At 53.9% G+C, this 13,309-nt stretch overlaps 5 protein-coding genes across 5 annotated transcripts; 3 read left to right on the top strand and 2 right to left on the bottom strand.

The window, feature by feature from the left end:
- Window positions 1-5: 5 nt before the first annotated feature.
- Window positions 6-2,731, bottom strand: bem46 (bem46 protein, variant). Its single transcript, XM_062941655.1, has 4 exons — window positions 1,327-2,731; window positions 1,135-1,178; window positions 418-1,068; window positions 6-363 (listed from the first exon to the last, which is right to left on the bottom strand). Exons 1-4 carry the CDS (start codon window positions 1,441-1,443, stop codon window positions 183-185), a joined length of 993 nt encoding a protein of 330 aa, XP_062804534.1. The 5' UTR covers window positions 1,444-2,731; the 3' UTR covers window positions 6-182.
- Window positions 1,973-7,905, top strand: QC764_104160 (uncharacterized protein). Its single transcript, XM_062941656.1, has 3 exons — window positions 1,973-3,822; window positions 4,309-4,431; window positions 4,484-7,905. Exons 1-3 carry the CDS (start codon window positions 3,802-3,804, stop codon window positions 5,672-5,674), a joined length of 1,335 nt encoding a protein of 444 aa, XP_062804535.1. The 5' UTR covers window positions 1,973-3,801; the 3' UTR covers window positions 5,675-7,905.
- Window positions 6,649-7,917, bottom strand: PEX10 (peroxisome biogenesis factor 10; the record flags this gene model as incomplete). The annotated part of the gene is made up of 1 exon (XM_062941657.1): window positions 6,649-7,917. One exon carries the CDS (start codon window positions 7,915-7,917, stop codon window positions 6,649-6,651), a length of 1,269 nt encoding a protein of 422 aa, XP_062804536.1.
- Window positions 7,918-8,192: 275 nt separating this feature from the next.
- Window positions 8,193-9,671, top strand: ERD1 (protein-ER retention protein; the record flags this gene model as incomplete). The annotated part of the gene is made up of 2 exons (XM_062941658.1): window positions 8,193-8,483; window positions 8,542-9,671. Exons 1-2 carry the CDS (start codon window positions 8,393-8,395, stop codon window positions 9,669-9,671), a joined length of 1,221 nt encoding a protein of 406 aa, XP_062804537.1. The 5' UTR covers window positions 8,193-8,392.
- Window positions 9,672-10,327: 656 nt separating this feature from the next.
- QC764_104190 (uncharacterized protein) lies at window positions 10,328-13,267 on the top strand (the record flags this gene model as incomplete). Its single annotated transcript, XM_062941659.1, has 1 exon — window positions 10,328-13,267. One exon carries the CDS (start codon window positions 10,328-10,330, stop codon window positions 13,265-13,267), a length of 2,940 nt encoding a protein of 979 aa, XP_062804538.1.
- Between the last annotated feature and the right edge of the window lie 42 nt (window positions 13,268-13,309).

The raw sequence follows: 13,309 nt of genomic DNA on the forward strand, positions 1-13,309 counted from the left end.
CAGTGGTTCCAATCTTTTCTTTCATATTTTTTTTTGTCTTGTACCTCTTGAGTTTTTGTATATCTAGTAGTAACCTTTCGCCTCTCTCTTCCGCAAAAAAGGTTAGGGGGGTATCACTATGTTTTGTGTCTCCGTTTCCTCTCACCGTTTCTGTTGTTGTCCCGTCTGTCATGACGTAGACCTCAAAGCCCATCCTTCTCGTCCTGCTCCCTCCTTTCCCTCACAACCCTGTTGATAAACTCGGCAATGGCCTCGAAATACCCTTCTTCAATCACACTCGAGTTGTGATCTCCCCCAGGCAGCGGCTTCCAAATCTTGACCGGGGCGTTGCTCAAGTCATAGAGCTTCTTCATATGGATTGGACTTTTCAGCGTCAGCGTATACTTCCCAACCCACAAGCCGAGGCAAAGTACTCACGGAACAATCTCATCCTGCAACCCACTCAAAAACAGCGTCGGCACCTTGATCCCCCCAATCAACCCATCGCTTCCCCACACCTGATGGCACAAATACGCCAAATACTTGGCCGGCGGCATAATACTCGGGATCAGCTTCCTCATGCTCAAAAAGGTATTTTCCAGCACCAACCCCACAATATCCCCTCCCTTCCCGCCCTGGGACTGGTTCTTAGCCACCAGCTTGATCCCCACCGCACCCCCCAAACTCTGACCATACACCACAATCTTGTGGTTTCTCGTCTCGGCCCTATCCCTCAGGTAATCCAATGCCGTCTGGGCATCCATGTTCAACCCTGATTCATCAGGCGTACCAGTGGAGATGCCATATCCGCGGTATTCAAGCATAAAGACGTTGCACCCCGTGGCGGCGATGAGCATACGGGCGATGGGGAGACGATGACCAATGTTACCTGCGTTGCCGTGGAACATAAGCACGGTCACGTCCGAGTTGGGGTTGTTTCGCCGAGGGCCCCGGATGTAAAAGGCCGAGAGCTTCTCGCCATCGTTGGTGGGGATGATGAGCTCTTCGTAGTCGCTGAAGTGGTATTGGCTCGGCCGGGGGACGTCAGTGCGGGCGTTGGCGGGGATGGAGGCCGGGTAGATTAGTGCTCTGAGAGGGGAAGATGAGGTTAGGATGACGTTATCGTTGAAATCGGGGGGGCGATGGAGGATATACTTTTGCTTGAAGTACAGGAGAGCTGTCAGCAAGGCTGCAAGCCCCTACATGCCAGGAAACAATTGGTTAGTTATGAGGACTGGATATCAAAAGTGTTTCTCAAAAAACTTGCCCCCTGAGCCAGTCTGCGCGGTTGGCGTTGCAGCCATTCAGGCACTGGGCGGGAGAGGCAGGAGGAGTATCGGGTCATACAGAAGTCGCGATGGCTGGCAGGCGCATGTAGCCCGCTGCGGTGCTCATCAACGAGAGTGTCTGCTGCACGAGAGGATTGCCTGCAGACGATGACGACTCGTGAGGAGACGAGGACATGATGAGGTTTGTTGACGTTTGGGCAGCGGGTGCCAGTAAAAAAGGGCGGTGGGTATGGCAGGTTAGGTACAGCAAATGCCCAGCAAAGCAGGGACCCTTAGCTATCCGAGCTTATTTAGGAGAGACGAGGCGGGAGTGGATGCGATGGGCGAAACAAACAGGGGTTGGGAGACGTTGTGGTGAGCAGTGAGTCTCACGGACAAGGGGGGCTCAAATTGAGGCAAGGTGATTTGAGATGGAGAGTCAAAATGCAGATGCAGCAGGAGCAAAGTGGAAATATGCCTGCAGCGCCAAATCTACCGCTGAACATGCAGTCTTTTGGGCATGATGTAATTTTACCTCAACCGAGCAGATCTGCCGCTGATTGCCGTCCACACTCTCCAACTGAAGCCAGCTCAACCCGGCTGGGCCAGCTGTTCGGTCGTCCTCCACCTGGCCCGCCTGTCAGGCCGAATTGAACGGGCCCGGCCTCCCGCTATCGTCCGAATTTCTTTTTTTGTTGAGGCCTTCGAGATGTTCTACTCCCTCCCTTGCTCTTCGCCTTGCCCAGAGCTCAGAGCTGACAGTCATGACGGCCACAGTGGTATCGTGGAGGGGTTTCAAGCTTATCGATTGCAACCTTGGAATTGCTGTCAGGTTGCCCCGACCCCGGACCCGAGAGGCCGATCTGACAGGGAGTGGGGGGATTAACAACCAAGCCACGACCAGGCTTTAAACCAACCACACTCTGTGGCTTGTGGGAATGCCATCTCGAAATCCATCCATCCAGCGTCGGCACTGTTCAGGAGGCAGGAGCCTGTCGTCGCGCCCGCGAACGGGCCCCTCGCATTGGATTGTGCCACTGTTCATGCAACTCGTTTGCGATTCAGGCTGGCTCGATCACTGGCTCGTACCAATCGGCAGGAAGACGTCGCGCCAGGTCTGAAACAGGAGACGACTGGATAAGGGGCGAAGGTTGCAACACCCGACGGCGTGCTTCAATCGGCTTGACAGCTTCTCCAGTTCAAGAGCTTGAGCTCTTGATGGAGTAAGCGCTGCCGAATTGCTCTAGAAGCATCAAGGCAAACTCAATTCGGGGGCTGCATTGACGAATTGAGTGCCTGTGCTGCGCTGTTCCTGAGCTAGGACGCGGTGAATCCACCGAACCGCCTCACGGGTAAGCCCCCACCTGTTTAGCTGCGTTTGGGTACAGAAAGACTGCCCAAACGACATCATTCCAGGCCTCTCTGCATGAAGGGTTTTTTGCTGGTCCTTGATGTCTGTATTGTGGCCGCGAAGAAGGCTAGGTGGCCCCTTTTTCCTCTATCTCTTTTGAGCAATACTCGAGACTGATCACAGGTCAGATGAACCGTCATCTATGCAAGAAGTGGTGTTGTGCCGGCATTGGCTTCTTTTTTTAAATGAATTGAAACGCGCTTCGAGCTGTCTCCTGACCAACCAAAGACGCGCTTCAAGTCAAGTTTCGTGTTGAGGATGCAGTTTGTTGTGCCACATCTCCCCGCTTTTCGAACCCGGAGGGGTCATCTCCAGCGGTTCTGTCAGCCACTCAGGGCACTCTGTAGCAAATCGGGACAAACGGGCAGCTCCGCAACCAAGAGCGGGTGGAGGGGCTGCTGTGGCTCGTGGGTGGGCTCGTGGGCTGCGGGACTGCGGGCCCGGCAACAGGGCAACGCAGAGACTAGCGATGCATCGGCGCCCAAAAACCTCCAACCAAACACCAGTCCAAGCCATCCAAATTCGACTTTTTCCTGTTGACAGCGCACACAAAATTTTCTTCGAATCCCACGATTCCAAGCCGGCCACGAAGACCGGACTCCCGTCGACTACCGTGGATCGGCCTCACCAGCCCGCTAGCCCCCGCTGTTGCTAGTGCGCCGTTCTACAGTTCTGCCCGTCAGCTTCATCCGCTCTCATTCGTGCCCAACGGCGCAGCGCAGCAGCAAGCAGAGCCCACTTTGTTGACAATCCTGAGGGACGCTCGCTGTATGTACAAACCGGACCCTCAGCTCGCCCCAACACAGCCCCATCTCTACCCTGTGCCGCCGCATACGCTCTACCCAGGCCATCCGTACCTGACAGAAGCCCACAAGGCCTGTCCGAGACCCATTCTTCATCTCTTCAGTTCTCTTTTCTTCACCGCACCCCCAACACTAAGAGCCCGGGCAACAGCCTCCTTTGCCTCGTCTTCACCGTCCCGGAACGATTGGACAGAACTCGACCTGCTTGCAACTGCCAGCTAACAGCCAGAAGAGCCGCCTCCGAGACCACCGACAGCAGGGCAACAAGCCGCTACACATTTTGCAGACTCTGCACCACCAATTGGACCAACCCCGAGGATACCAAGGGCCAACTGACACCATGGTTTCCTTTTCGTGCGAGGTAAAGCCATCATGTCTCTATTCCTTCATGCTTCATCCCTCCGTCGTCCATATCGGATACTGCTGCCGTTGAGACCAAACACAGCTTCAACGGCCGTGTGTGTGTGTGTGTGTGTGTGTGTGTGTTGATTCCCCAATTGTCACCCCTCCCCTTGTTGGCGTGGTCTGTTTTCACCCCCCATGACCATCCCGAAGGGCAATCTCAACTGACATCACACACTGCCGCACACCACCCACCTCCACGGGTCACGGCGGCCAACACTGGTCACCCACCCTGGCACACCACCCCTCCTTCCCGCACCCCTCCCCCAGTATTGATCAAGCTGATCCCTCCCTCCCTCTTTTGCCCTGTTGCTTGTTTTCCCACATCGCCACGAGAACACACACACTGCCGTCCATATCTTCCCCGCGCTCCCCAGACACCCACCAATTAGTCTTGCTTTCACCCCGCTCTATATCTAACCATTGCTTTTGCGACTCTGAACAGGCCTGTGGAGACATCTTCACCAAGAAGAAACTTGACCCGCACCGCAACCGCTGTCGAGGTGCTACCTTTACCTGCATCGACTGTATGGTACATTTTCCTGGCACAGAATATCGCTGGCACACGGTACGACGACCTGGTCATGTGTGTTACACCAGCAGAGCTGACTGGGACACAGAGTTGTATGAGTGAGGAACAAAAGTATCAGGGTGCCCTCTATAAAGAGAAGAAGCCAAAGCAGCAGCAACACCAGCAGCGCGTTCCCCCTCTCGCACCACCTCCTCCACCTGCCGCCATGGCTCAACCAGCATATGTCGAATCAGTCGCCGAGGAGGACAACTGGAAGAATTACGAGCAACGCAGTGACGATGATAGCCGTTCCATCAACCTTCCGGAAGCGCCTACCCCGCCTTCTGCCGTGGACATGGGAGGCAACGTGAATGTCTTTGATTTCATGGTCGACAACCCCACGCCAACCGCTTCCAATGTTTCGCTTCCCCTTCCCGTCCCTACTCAGGTTCCAGCAAACGAGGAGATGTCCCTCGTGCGGTTTGACCCGGAGGCCAACGGCGGCGACAACTTCGAAGACCATGCCCTCATTCACGAAGAAAATGGTGCTGTAGCCTTGAACCAGTTCCAGACACCCGCGCCAAAACAGCCCCGGAGAAAGACCAAGGACAGCGAAAGTAGCGTTAAGAAAGACAAGAAGCGCAAGAGACTACACATCGAAACCGACCAGGTCATGATCGATGCCCCACCAGTAATGCACTCCGGGTTGACTGGTGGCTTGAAGGGTCTTATGAGCAGGTCGTCCGTATTCCCACCATCTCCAGACTATTCTGGAGACAATATTGCGACACCAGCAAGTCCTTTGAAGAAGACCAAGTCGTCAAAGCATCACCACAAGTCCCTTGCGCGCACGACAACCGAGTCTTTGAGCAACGGCCTGATGGCCATGATTGCCGGACCTTCCAAGACGAAGTCGTCCAAGAAGAAGGCCAAGACCAGCTCCAGCTCCAAGGACTCCAAGAAGAAGAGTTCCAGCTCCAGCAGCCCCAAGCGCCTTGAAGGCGGCAAGGAGCCAAAGCTCCTTGAATACCGACCTGGATCCAAGGATAGCAAGGAGGGTGATGTGGCCAGTGGCCAGATGGTCATTTACAAGCCCGCCGCCGACCACTTTCTGAGCCTCGTTACCAAGGGTCCCGAGAGTGAGAAGGGATGCAGCGTCAACAAGGCACTTAAGAGGTACCACCGTGAGCGCAGCAACTCGGGCGTCAGCCTCAGCAAGTTGATGGAAGAGAAGGAATTGTTCAAGACTCTGCGGATGAAGAGGAATGACCGGGGAGAGATTGTGTTGTTTACCATTTGAAGCGTTAGCATGGTGTCTGAGAAGCGTGTATGCATATGGGAAACGGGTAGCATCCGGGGGCTCCAGGGCATGGGGCCTGGGTAATAACATCATTCCGATCTGGGAGTTAAGTGGCGAGGCATGATGGGAATATTGTGGGCATACGGTTTTTCTTCTTCTTTTTCTCTTGATGATACCTCTCGGCGATGGACGTGATGCATTCTTTTGGTCGTTCCTTTTCTTCTCACACGGGGTGCAAAGTCGCAGACTCACCTTGATTTCTTTTTTGGTTTGGTTGACTGGGGGTTTCTTCATCTTTTCTGGTCCGTGCAAGCTGGCTATTTCTCTTTTCCTCTCTAATCTCTCTAATAGAAGTGGGAGCGAAAGAAGATGGATTGCTTGGTGGACCCTGGTGGTTTTTACCGGTTTTCTAATATCCTGATTTCCATCTTTGTGTTTTGTTTGGTTAAGTTTTCGATTGCAGTGTTCCTTTCTTGTATTATTTTACAATTTGAGGAAGAGAAGAAAGGGAGACTAAGGACAAGCAAAACTAATGGTGGTGGTGGTGGTGGTGGTTGAAGGGGGGGTTACTTGATACCTTTTCTTGCTGTACTGCCATTTTTTTTTCTCGGGAAGAAGAATCAGGATAGATGTTTTTTTGGATTGGAGTGAATATCCGGGGAGGCTTTTTTGATTGCTTTTGTTTCTTCTCGACAGTGGTTTTTTTTATTTTTTTTATCTTGTGTGAAATCTATGATTGAAGTCGTCTTTAGCAGATGTATAACGTATTTTTATACTTGAGTTGTTGCAATTCAAAGCAAGCAGAATCATTACTAGTTGAATTTTGAACCATGTCTCAAACAACCCGAGGTGTCCAAACTCGAAATTAGTAGTTACTAGTCTTCGCTTCCCTCAATCATACACATCATTTATTTACATGACAGCCCCTGTTTACATTACGCTTTCCCCTTTTTTCCCCACCAAAACCATCATGTCTAGTGAACATGCACCATCCTCAGCGGCAAAATCTTCTGCCCCATCGCCTCCCTCCTGCACAACGGACACTCTGGCTTCTCCCTCACCCAATCCCCGATGCACTCCCAGCAAAACACATGCCCGCAGCTCGTCACCGCCGGGTCCTTCAGCTCCTCCAGACAGAGCGTGCACTTCCTGGGATTGTAACCCTTTATCCAAGCCATTTGCTTCCCGTCACTGAGATCATACCTCGGCTTCGTCCCCCCTTTCACCAACGGGGTGTGAGTCGTCCTGGCAATCTCCGCCAATGAGCGCTGATTCTGGGGAGCGGGGGCCGAGGTGTCAAGGAGGGAGGTGTTGAGGGCGTAGGCGTTGTCGTCCAAGGAGACTTCGACGGGGCCGGAGGGGATGTACCGGTCTGATGATGTGGGGATGTCGTCTATATTTGACGAAGGGGAGGAAGACAGTTGTTGGGAGAGGTGGAGGTAGGTCCTGACGAGCATTTGGGTGACGAGGAGGACGCCGAGCACTTCGTAGCCTCCGCGACCAGAGTTTTGGCTTGCTCCTGGGGTGTCGGGGATGCGCTTGGTGAAGATGTAGCGGAGGCCGAAGAGCCGCTTGGAGAGGGAGTAATACGCGCCGGTGAAGTAAAAGGTTGCGAGGGTGATGGCGTGGATGTGGGCTGGGTTGGTGAGGGAGGAGAGGTGGGTTAGAATGTAGCGGAGGGCGCGGGCTTCAGAGGTGGGTTGGCCTTGTTTTGTTGTGTCGAGGCCGCGGGTGGTGAGGGTTGTCAGCCGGGTGGTGAGAAGGCGGCGGAGGGAGGAGCGGAGTTTGGGGAGGAGGAGGGTGAAGAGGTAGGGGGTTAGTGTTGAGGTTGCAATGAAGCCTGCTCGGCGGGAGAGGGAGGGGAGAAGGGGGCCGGGTTGGGAGGTGGGTTTGGGGGGGATGTGGGAGTCGGGGTAGGTGGTTGCTTGTTGCTGCGAGGGAGGAGAGGGGGGCGCTTCGACTTGGACAAGATCGCAGTATTCTTCTCCGAGCGTGCGGTTGCCGATTAGGGTTGTAAGGCAGAGGTAGAGGGCATCGCCTATTGTGCGGGTCTCGGTCGCCCAGGAGTGGGCAGATCGGGCGCCGCGGAGACGGCGGTGGAGGTCGGAGATCTGGTTGGTGAGGAGGCCTTGGAAGTAGGCGTCTTTTTGGTGGGCGCGGATGATGTCTGGCGCGGCAGCGTATGGGTATGGAGAGCTTGTGAGAGGCGGCGGCGGCTGCGATTTGGGGGGCTGTGACGCCATTGTGTCTGTCGCAGTTGAATATTCAGAAAGATGTTTGCTCGCAGCGCTCAGCGCATTGCCTGGTTCCAAAAAAGTTTACAGTCGAAGATGCGATGGCGTGTGAAGAGAAATGGTCGTGGTGTTTAATGCTCGGCTTTGGAGTCCTGGACCTCGGTGAGCTCTGGGTCTACGCACCGGTATCCCTGTCCCTGGATGCGGACGCAACAGCGGGGCCGTTTCGGGCTTAGGCTTAGGTGGTCCCCACATGCCCCAACGTCCAGGCTGACGTCGGTCTCCAAAATTAATTACAGGGGGCACAGGACAGCACGCGACGGATGTACGTACGAATTATTCAATTCGAAACACGATTTTTCTTCCCCTTCAGCTTTTATAGTCGTTGACACAGTCACTCGCTTTTACTCTTTGTTTACTTATCTCGCCCTTCTTCGACACTTCTCGATGCCTGTGGTAAAGGCATCACCAGAAGACAGGCACAATGGACGGTGACCCGGCGGTTGAGCCGCAGCTCGATGCTTTCAGCTTGGCCTTCCCACTGCCCTACCGAGTAGCAATCATCGTGATTCTGGGTATGCCCTACCCTTTGAACTTGCTGTGAAGCTCTCCTGTTCTAACATTCTACTACAGCCGTGTGGGGATGGGGTCTCAATCTCCATTTCCTTCACATTCGTCGAATCGATGTGCCCTCTTTGATCCGCTACCCGGGCAGGTCGAGCTCGGCCCAACTGACCCATCACCATTCGACCTACCGCATCGCCTCCCTCCTCTCCTCCGCCTCTGGCCTGTCGATAGTGATCTTCTGGATGCTGACGCGAGGAGATCCTCAGCGTGTGATCGACTACGACTGGATTCCCATGACCAACCTGCTCGTTATCGCCCTGCTCTTCTCCGTCCCTCTTCGCAAACTCTCGGTATCCCACCACGGAAGAAGTCGACTCCTTAGGACTTTGAAGAGAGTTAGCGTTGGAGGTCTGGCCGAGGCAAAAGACGGAAAGTTTGGGGACATCCTGCTTGCCGATGTGCTCACCAGCTATGCCAAAGTGCTGGCCGATCTCTTTGTCTGTCTTTGCATGTTCCTCACTAGCAATGGTTCTGCTACCGCCAGACCGGATCGGGGCTGCGGAGGTGATGTTCTTGTCCCCGTGATAATGGCTGTTCCAAGCGCCATTCGACTCAGGCAATGTCTGATCGAGTACGTTCGTGTTCGGAGCGCTCCTTTGAGAGAGGCTACAGGGTGGGGTGGTCAACACTTGGCCAACGCCGCAAAGTACTCAACTGCTTTCCCAGTCATTGTCATCGGTGCCATGCTGAGGAATCAGACCGAGGCTTCACCTGGCCTGTCCCGTGCGTGGATTGCCGCTTGTCTGTTGAATTCCTTCTACAGTTTTTACTGGGATGTTGCCAAGGATTGGGATCTGACTCTCTTTTCTGATGCACGGGAAAGAAACTCTCCCGACCATCCGTACGGGTTGAGGAGGAGGTTATTGGTGCATAAACCAGGGGTTTACTACGCTGTTATTGCGTTGGACCTGACTTTGCGGTGCACCTGGATGATCAAGCTGAACCCCAGTCTTGACCAAATCAGCAACTTTGAAAGTTCCATCTTTCTCATTCAGTTTCTAGAGGTGTTTAGGCGCTGGATATGGATTTTCTTCCGGGTTGAGACGGAATGGATTAGGAACAACCCAGTTGGGCTGGACGCTGAGGATATTCTTCTGGGAGACTTTCAAGGAAACAAGTACGAAGACGAGGACTGAAGAGGTGGCTCTTCGGCAATACACTTACATCATGACTAAGCGGAGATGAATAAAGTCGGCTGACTTTTATTCTTGGGTACAGGCTGGTATAGACTGGAATGGGAAACACGGCACATATGTATCATGGAGCAGGCGTTCGGGCAGCGTTTGGATTAGGTATGGACTGGTACTTTTGATGATGACCTCACATTATGCTAATATGGACCAGCGAGATATCACATAGCATGATCTGATCAAATTAACATCCCAACTTCGAAAACATTTCTCGGCGTTTGACCTTTTATGCTGGACTCGGAGGCCGCGAAGGCTCGACTCGTCAAGGGCGCCGCTCCGCTTAGTTTTATTGATCCAGACAAAGACCTGATGGTGTGGTTGACCAACTCCAACAAAGACGAGGACCGAAGAAGTTCCGTCACCCGCAGCTAGCCCTGGGTATGGTTGAAAGGGGTCAGGTGTGCTGCGCGGCATCGGGGGTTTTCCGTTTCTTTGTCGTGATGCTGCAAAAGTCCCGACAGTCTGGTTTGGCCAGCCACGCGAGATTCCCCGTGTCCGCTTTCAACCACTTTTATCTCAACCATGTCCCTTGTCTCGGAAAACGTGGTTCAATCCGATCAACTATGCATGACATGTTTGACACGATATAGGAGCCCCCGATCATGGGTCCCGACGTAGCCTTCACGAAGCACCCCAATGGATCAGTCTCGGCTTTGGCCCGGGCAGAGATGCAAGCCGCCCACCAATTTTTACCTCCCCCCGTCGAACAGGTCCAGAGATACCACACCAAGAACCTACCTCCGCCTCCCCCAGATAGGAGACTATCATCAGTATCTGTTCTTAGCAGGGAAATGAATGTGGCATTTGCGGGTACCGAAGATATGCTTTCACTCGACACTGACCAACGCGAGGTATTAAAGAAACAGGAGCAGGAGGGTAATCAACAAGAAATGCCAGCTCACACCCACGTTTCCATTCCGACTCGTGCATCTGACGATGTCATCTCACCTCAGCCAAAATCGGCGCTTCCTAAGTTATGGAAGATGACGGGGCATGATGGCTTCCGTACCTCAGCATCAAGAGCAGGGTCTATCGACACAACACACCACATGACCGCATACGTGTCTTGTAACAGGTCAAATACCCAGATCGCTCCCGAAGAAGTGGAGCTACGCCGACAACTACATGAATACGAGTATGCCGGGACAGAAGGACCAAAGAACTCACTGACAGAGCCATGGCTGCCCTCTCCATTGAGCGATCAGTCGGTGACCTCTCCTCTGCAGAAGGATGTCAGTCGAGAGCCAGTCACAGCTATCTCTGACACAACTTTGATGGACATCAACACCGCGTTGCGAACATTAGAACCCGAGGAAAGGCGCCCTTCTAATGCGTCTTCCCTCAACCCTCCAGGGAGTAGACTGGGTTCGACTCCACATGCATCTTCTCCTACTTCACACATTGTTCGACGCAACAAACCTGACTTCCCTCGAGAAAAGAAGGTGGCCCCGGGACCCTCACCGTTGAAGAAGACGCCACGATCCGCCGTGCATGATGATCATGCTTGGTCTCGAGGCTACCGCATACCGGATTCAGACGAGCACAGGTCCAGCCACGACATGTATCATGAAGCAGCTGTGGAAATGGTGTCCAAAACACCCCCTAACTCTCCTGCTCATATCTCTTCGACAGCGAGCTCGTCGAAGCACATACCGCTTGAGCAAATCATCAAGGGCATCCAATTGACCGAGATGAACACAGCAGATGCAGGGAACGCAAGCAGCGAGCCAAGTAGCTGGTATAGTAGCAGCCACCACTCGACCAAACCTTTACTAGCTTCTCCCCCTCGGCCGCCTCCTTCTTCATACCATTACTATCAGTCCCCGCGCGAAGGCCAGCAGCTGCAAAGCATACGCCGCCCCTCGGGGAGCAGCGCTTTTAGCGCCCTAAGTGCCACAAGCGCCCCCCAGAGGCACCTCCAGTCTGGAGACCGGTCTGTCATGGCGAGTACTAGCACCTTTGGCGGCCCTTCCCATTTCCATATCCACCCTCCCTCCTCTTCCCACTCGCGCAAACCATCGCGGAGTTCCCCATCACCCTCTCCATCTCAAAAGCCTTCCCCGCCCGGCGACAACGGTAATAGGCTTGGTGACCTTGACGGGGAAGTCCACGCAGACAGGGATTCAAGTATGGGCTGCCGAGGCAGACGAACTTGCAGCATCTCGAGGACGCAGGGCACTCGGTCGATAACTATATCGAGGCCAGGAAGTGACGTTGTCACTCAGACCGTCAGCATCGATGCCAAGTCACACGATGCTTGGTCGAGCCATTTCTCCCCTTCCCCCACGTCCCCGAAAAGGTACAGCTCCATCCTCAGCAAAGTCTTTAGGCGCTCTACAGGTGTTTATCCAGTAACACCTCTTCGATCTCCTTCTAAGCAGAAAGGACCATACAACCTGATGTTAGAATCGGCACAGCAGCGGCGAGCCCTACACCAGATCCAACATCAGTTCGGATCAGACGTGAAGCCCACCACCCCCACAACACCAAATCATTTATCTTTCTCGCAAATTATCAGTAAGGCAGGAGCTGCTGCCACGGCTCCATTCAAAACCCCCGAAGAAAGGAGACGCTCCAAACTCAAAAACAAGATCAGAGTCTATGGCGACGAGGGTCAGCTCTTGGGCCAGGAGGAAGGTGCCACACCATTCAAGCACAAGACTGAGGCTGCCAACAACGAAACTCCATCCGCAAGGGCGTCAAAACATTCGATGCTTGCTGGATATGACAGGTCAAAGTCAGCCCACGAGTTGATGGGTGAAGGAACGCTTATTCCGCCAAACGACAACCCAATCTGGATGGGCCCAGGAGTGGCAACTTATGTTCACGGGACGTCTGTTTCTTCAACTCCAAGATTAGTCTCAACGCCCAGTGGCACCCCAGGCGTGACGTCTGCCCGGTTCTCGGCGGCAAATACAGCTACCGCGTCTGGTACTGACTCCAACTCAATCTGGTCCCGAGCCCCGACATTATCAGCAACAGAGACGCCACCGAGAACAACATTTGGTAGCATTGCCTCCCTTCCTCCTCCTCCTCCCGCTACTGCAACAAGGGGAAACACTTCCTCCCCTCCGGCGAGGTATCGCAAGACCCCAGCAGGAGGAAGCGATTCTTCTCAGGGTCATAGCCGCAGTCCGGCTGTCAGGCCTAGGCTAGGTGCTACTGCGACGGAAAATCGATATAGCCCTGCAGCTTCTCTACCGCTACCGCCGGTGCATGTCCCACCGCCGTTTGTGCCCAGGTCTTTTACAGCACAAGTGTCGGTGTTGGATAACCCGCTCAAGCAAACCAGGGGTACCAGTCCGAGGCCAACGCCTAGTCCTAAACCTTCGAACGCAACACGATCAGAGATTGAAATTCCTGGGTACACCACTTTGCTTGCTGACGGAGCGGCGTATGGAGGGTCGAGAACGGGGGCGGTGGGGTTGGGTATTCTTGTTCCTTGGAGGACTAAGAGTGTCATTGAGCGGGAGGAGAGGGAGAAGATAGAGGGACAGAAGAAGGAGGGGATGGAGGTAGAGGGGGTGAGGAATGTTTTGTAGAAGGGGGGTTGAAACAGCTGGTGTTTTGGGTATTGAGATTTA

The sequence above is a fragment of the Podospora pseudoanserina genome, chromosome 1, assembly GCF_035222485.1.
Source record: "Podospora pseudoanserina strain CBS 124.78 chromosome 1, whole genome shotgun sequence".
NCBI classification, from domain to species: domain Eukaryota; kingdom Fungi; phylum Ascomycota; class Sordariomycetes; order Sordariales; family Podosporaceae; genus Podospora; species Podospora pseudoanserina.

What these genes read in the sequence shown, in the direction of transcription:
- bem46 (XM_062941655.1), bottom strand. Translation starts at nt 1,443, where the DNA reads ATGTCCTCGTCTCCTCACGAGTCGTCATCGTCTGCAGGCAATCCTCTC. An exon ending in TGCCAGCCATCGCGACTTCT is followed by an intron (nt 1,179 to 1,326) that starts GTATGACCCGAT and finishes CCTGGCATGTAG; the next exon opens with GGGCTTGCAGCCTTGCTGAC. An exon ending in TTGCAGGATGAGATTGTTCC is followed by an intron (nt 364 to 417) that starts GTGAGTACTTTG and finishes GACGCTGAAAAG; the next exon opens with TCCAATCCATATGAAGAAGC.
- QC764_104160 (XM_062941656.1), top strand. Translation starts at nt 3,802, where the DNA reads ATGGTTTCCTTTTCGTGCGAG. An exon ending in TGGTTTCCTTTTCGTGCGAG is followed by an intron (nt 3,823 to 4,308) that starts GTAAAGCCATCA and finishes GACTCTGAACAG; the next exon opens with GCCTGTGGAGACATCTTCAC. An exon ending in CAGAATATCGCTGGCACACG is followed by an intron (nt 4,432 to 4,483) that starts GTACGACGACCT and finishes ACTGGGACACAG; the next exon opens with AGTTGTATGAGTGAGGAACA.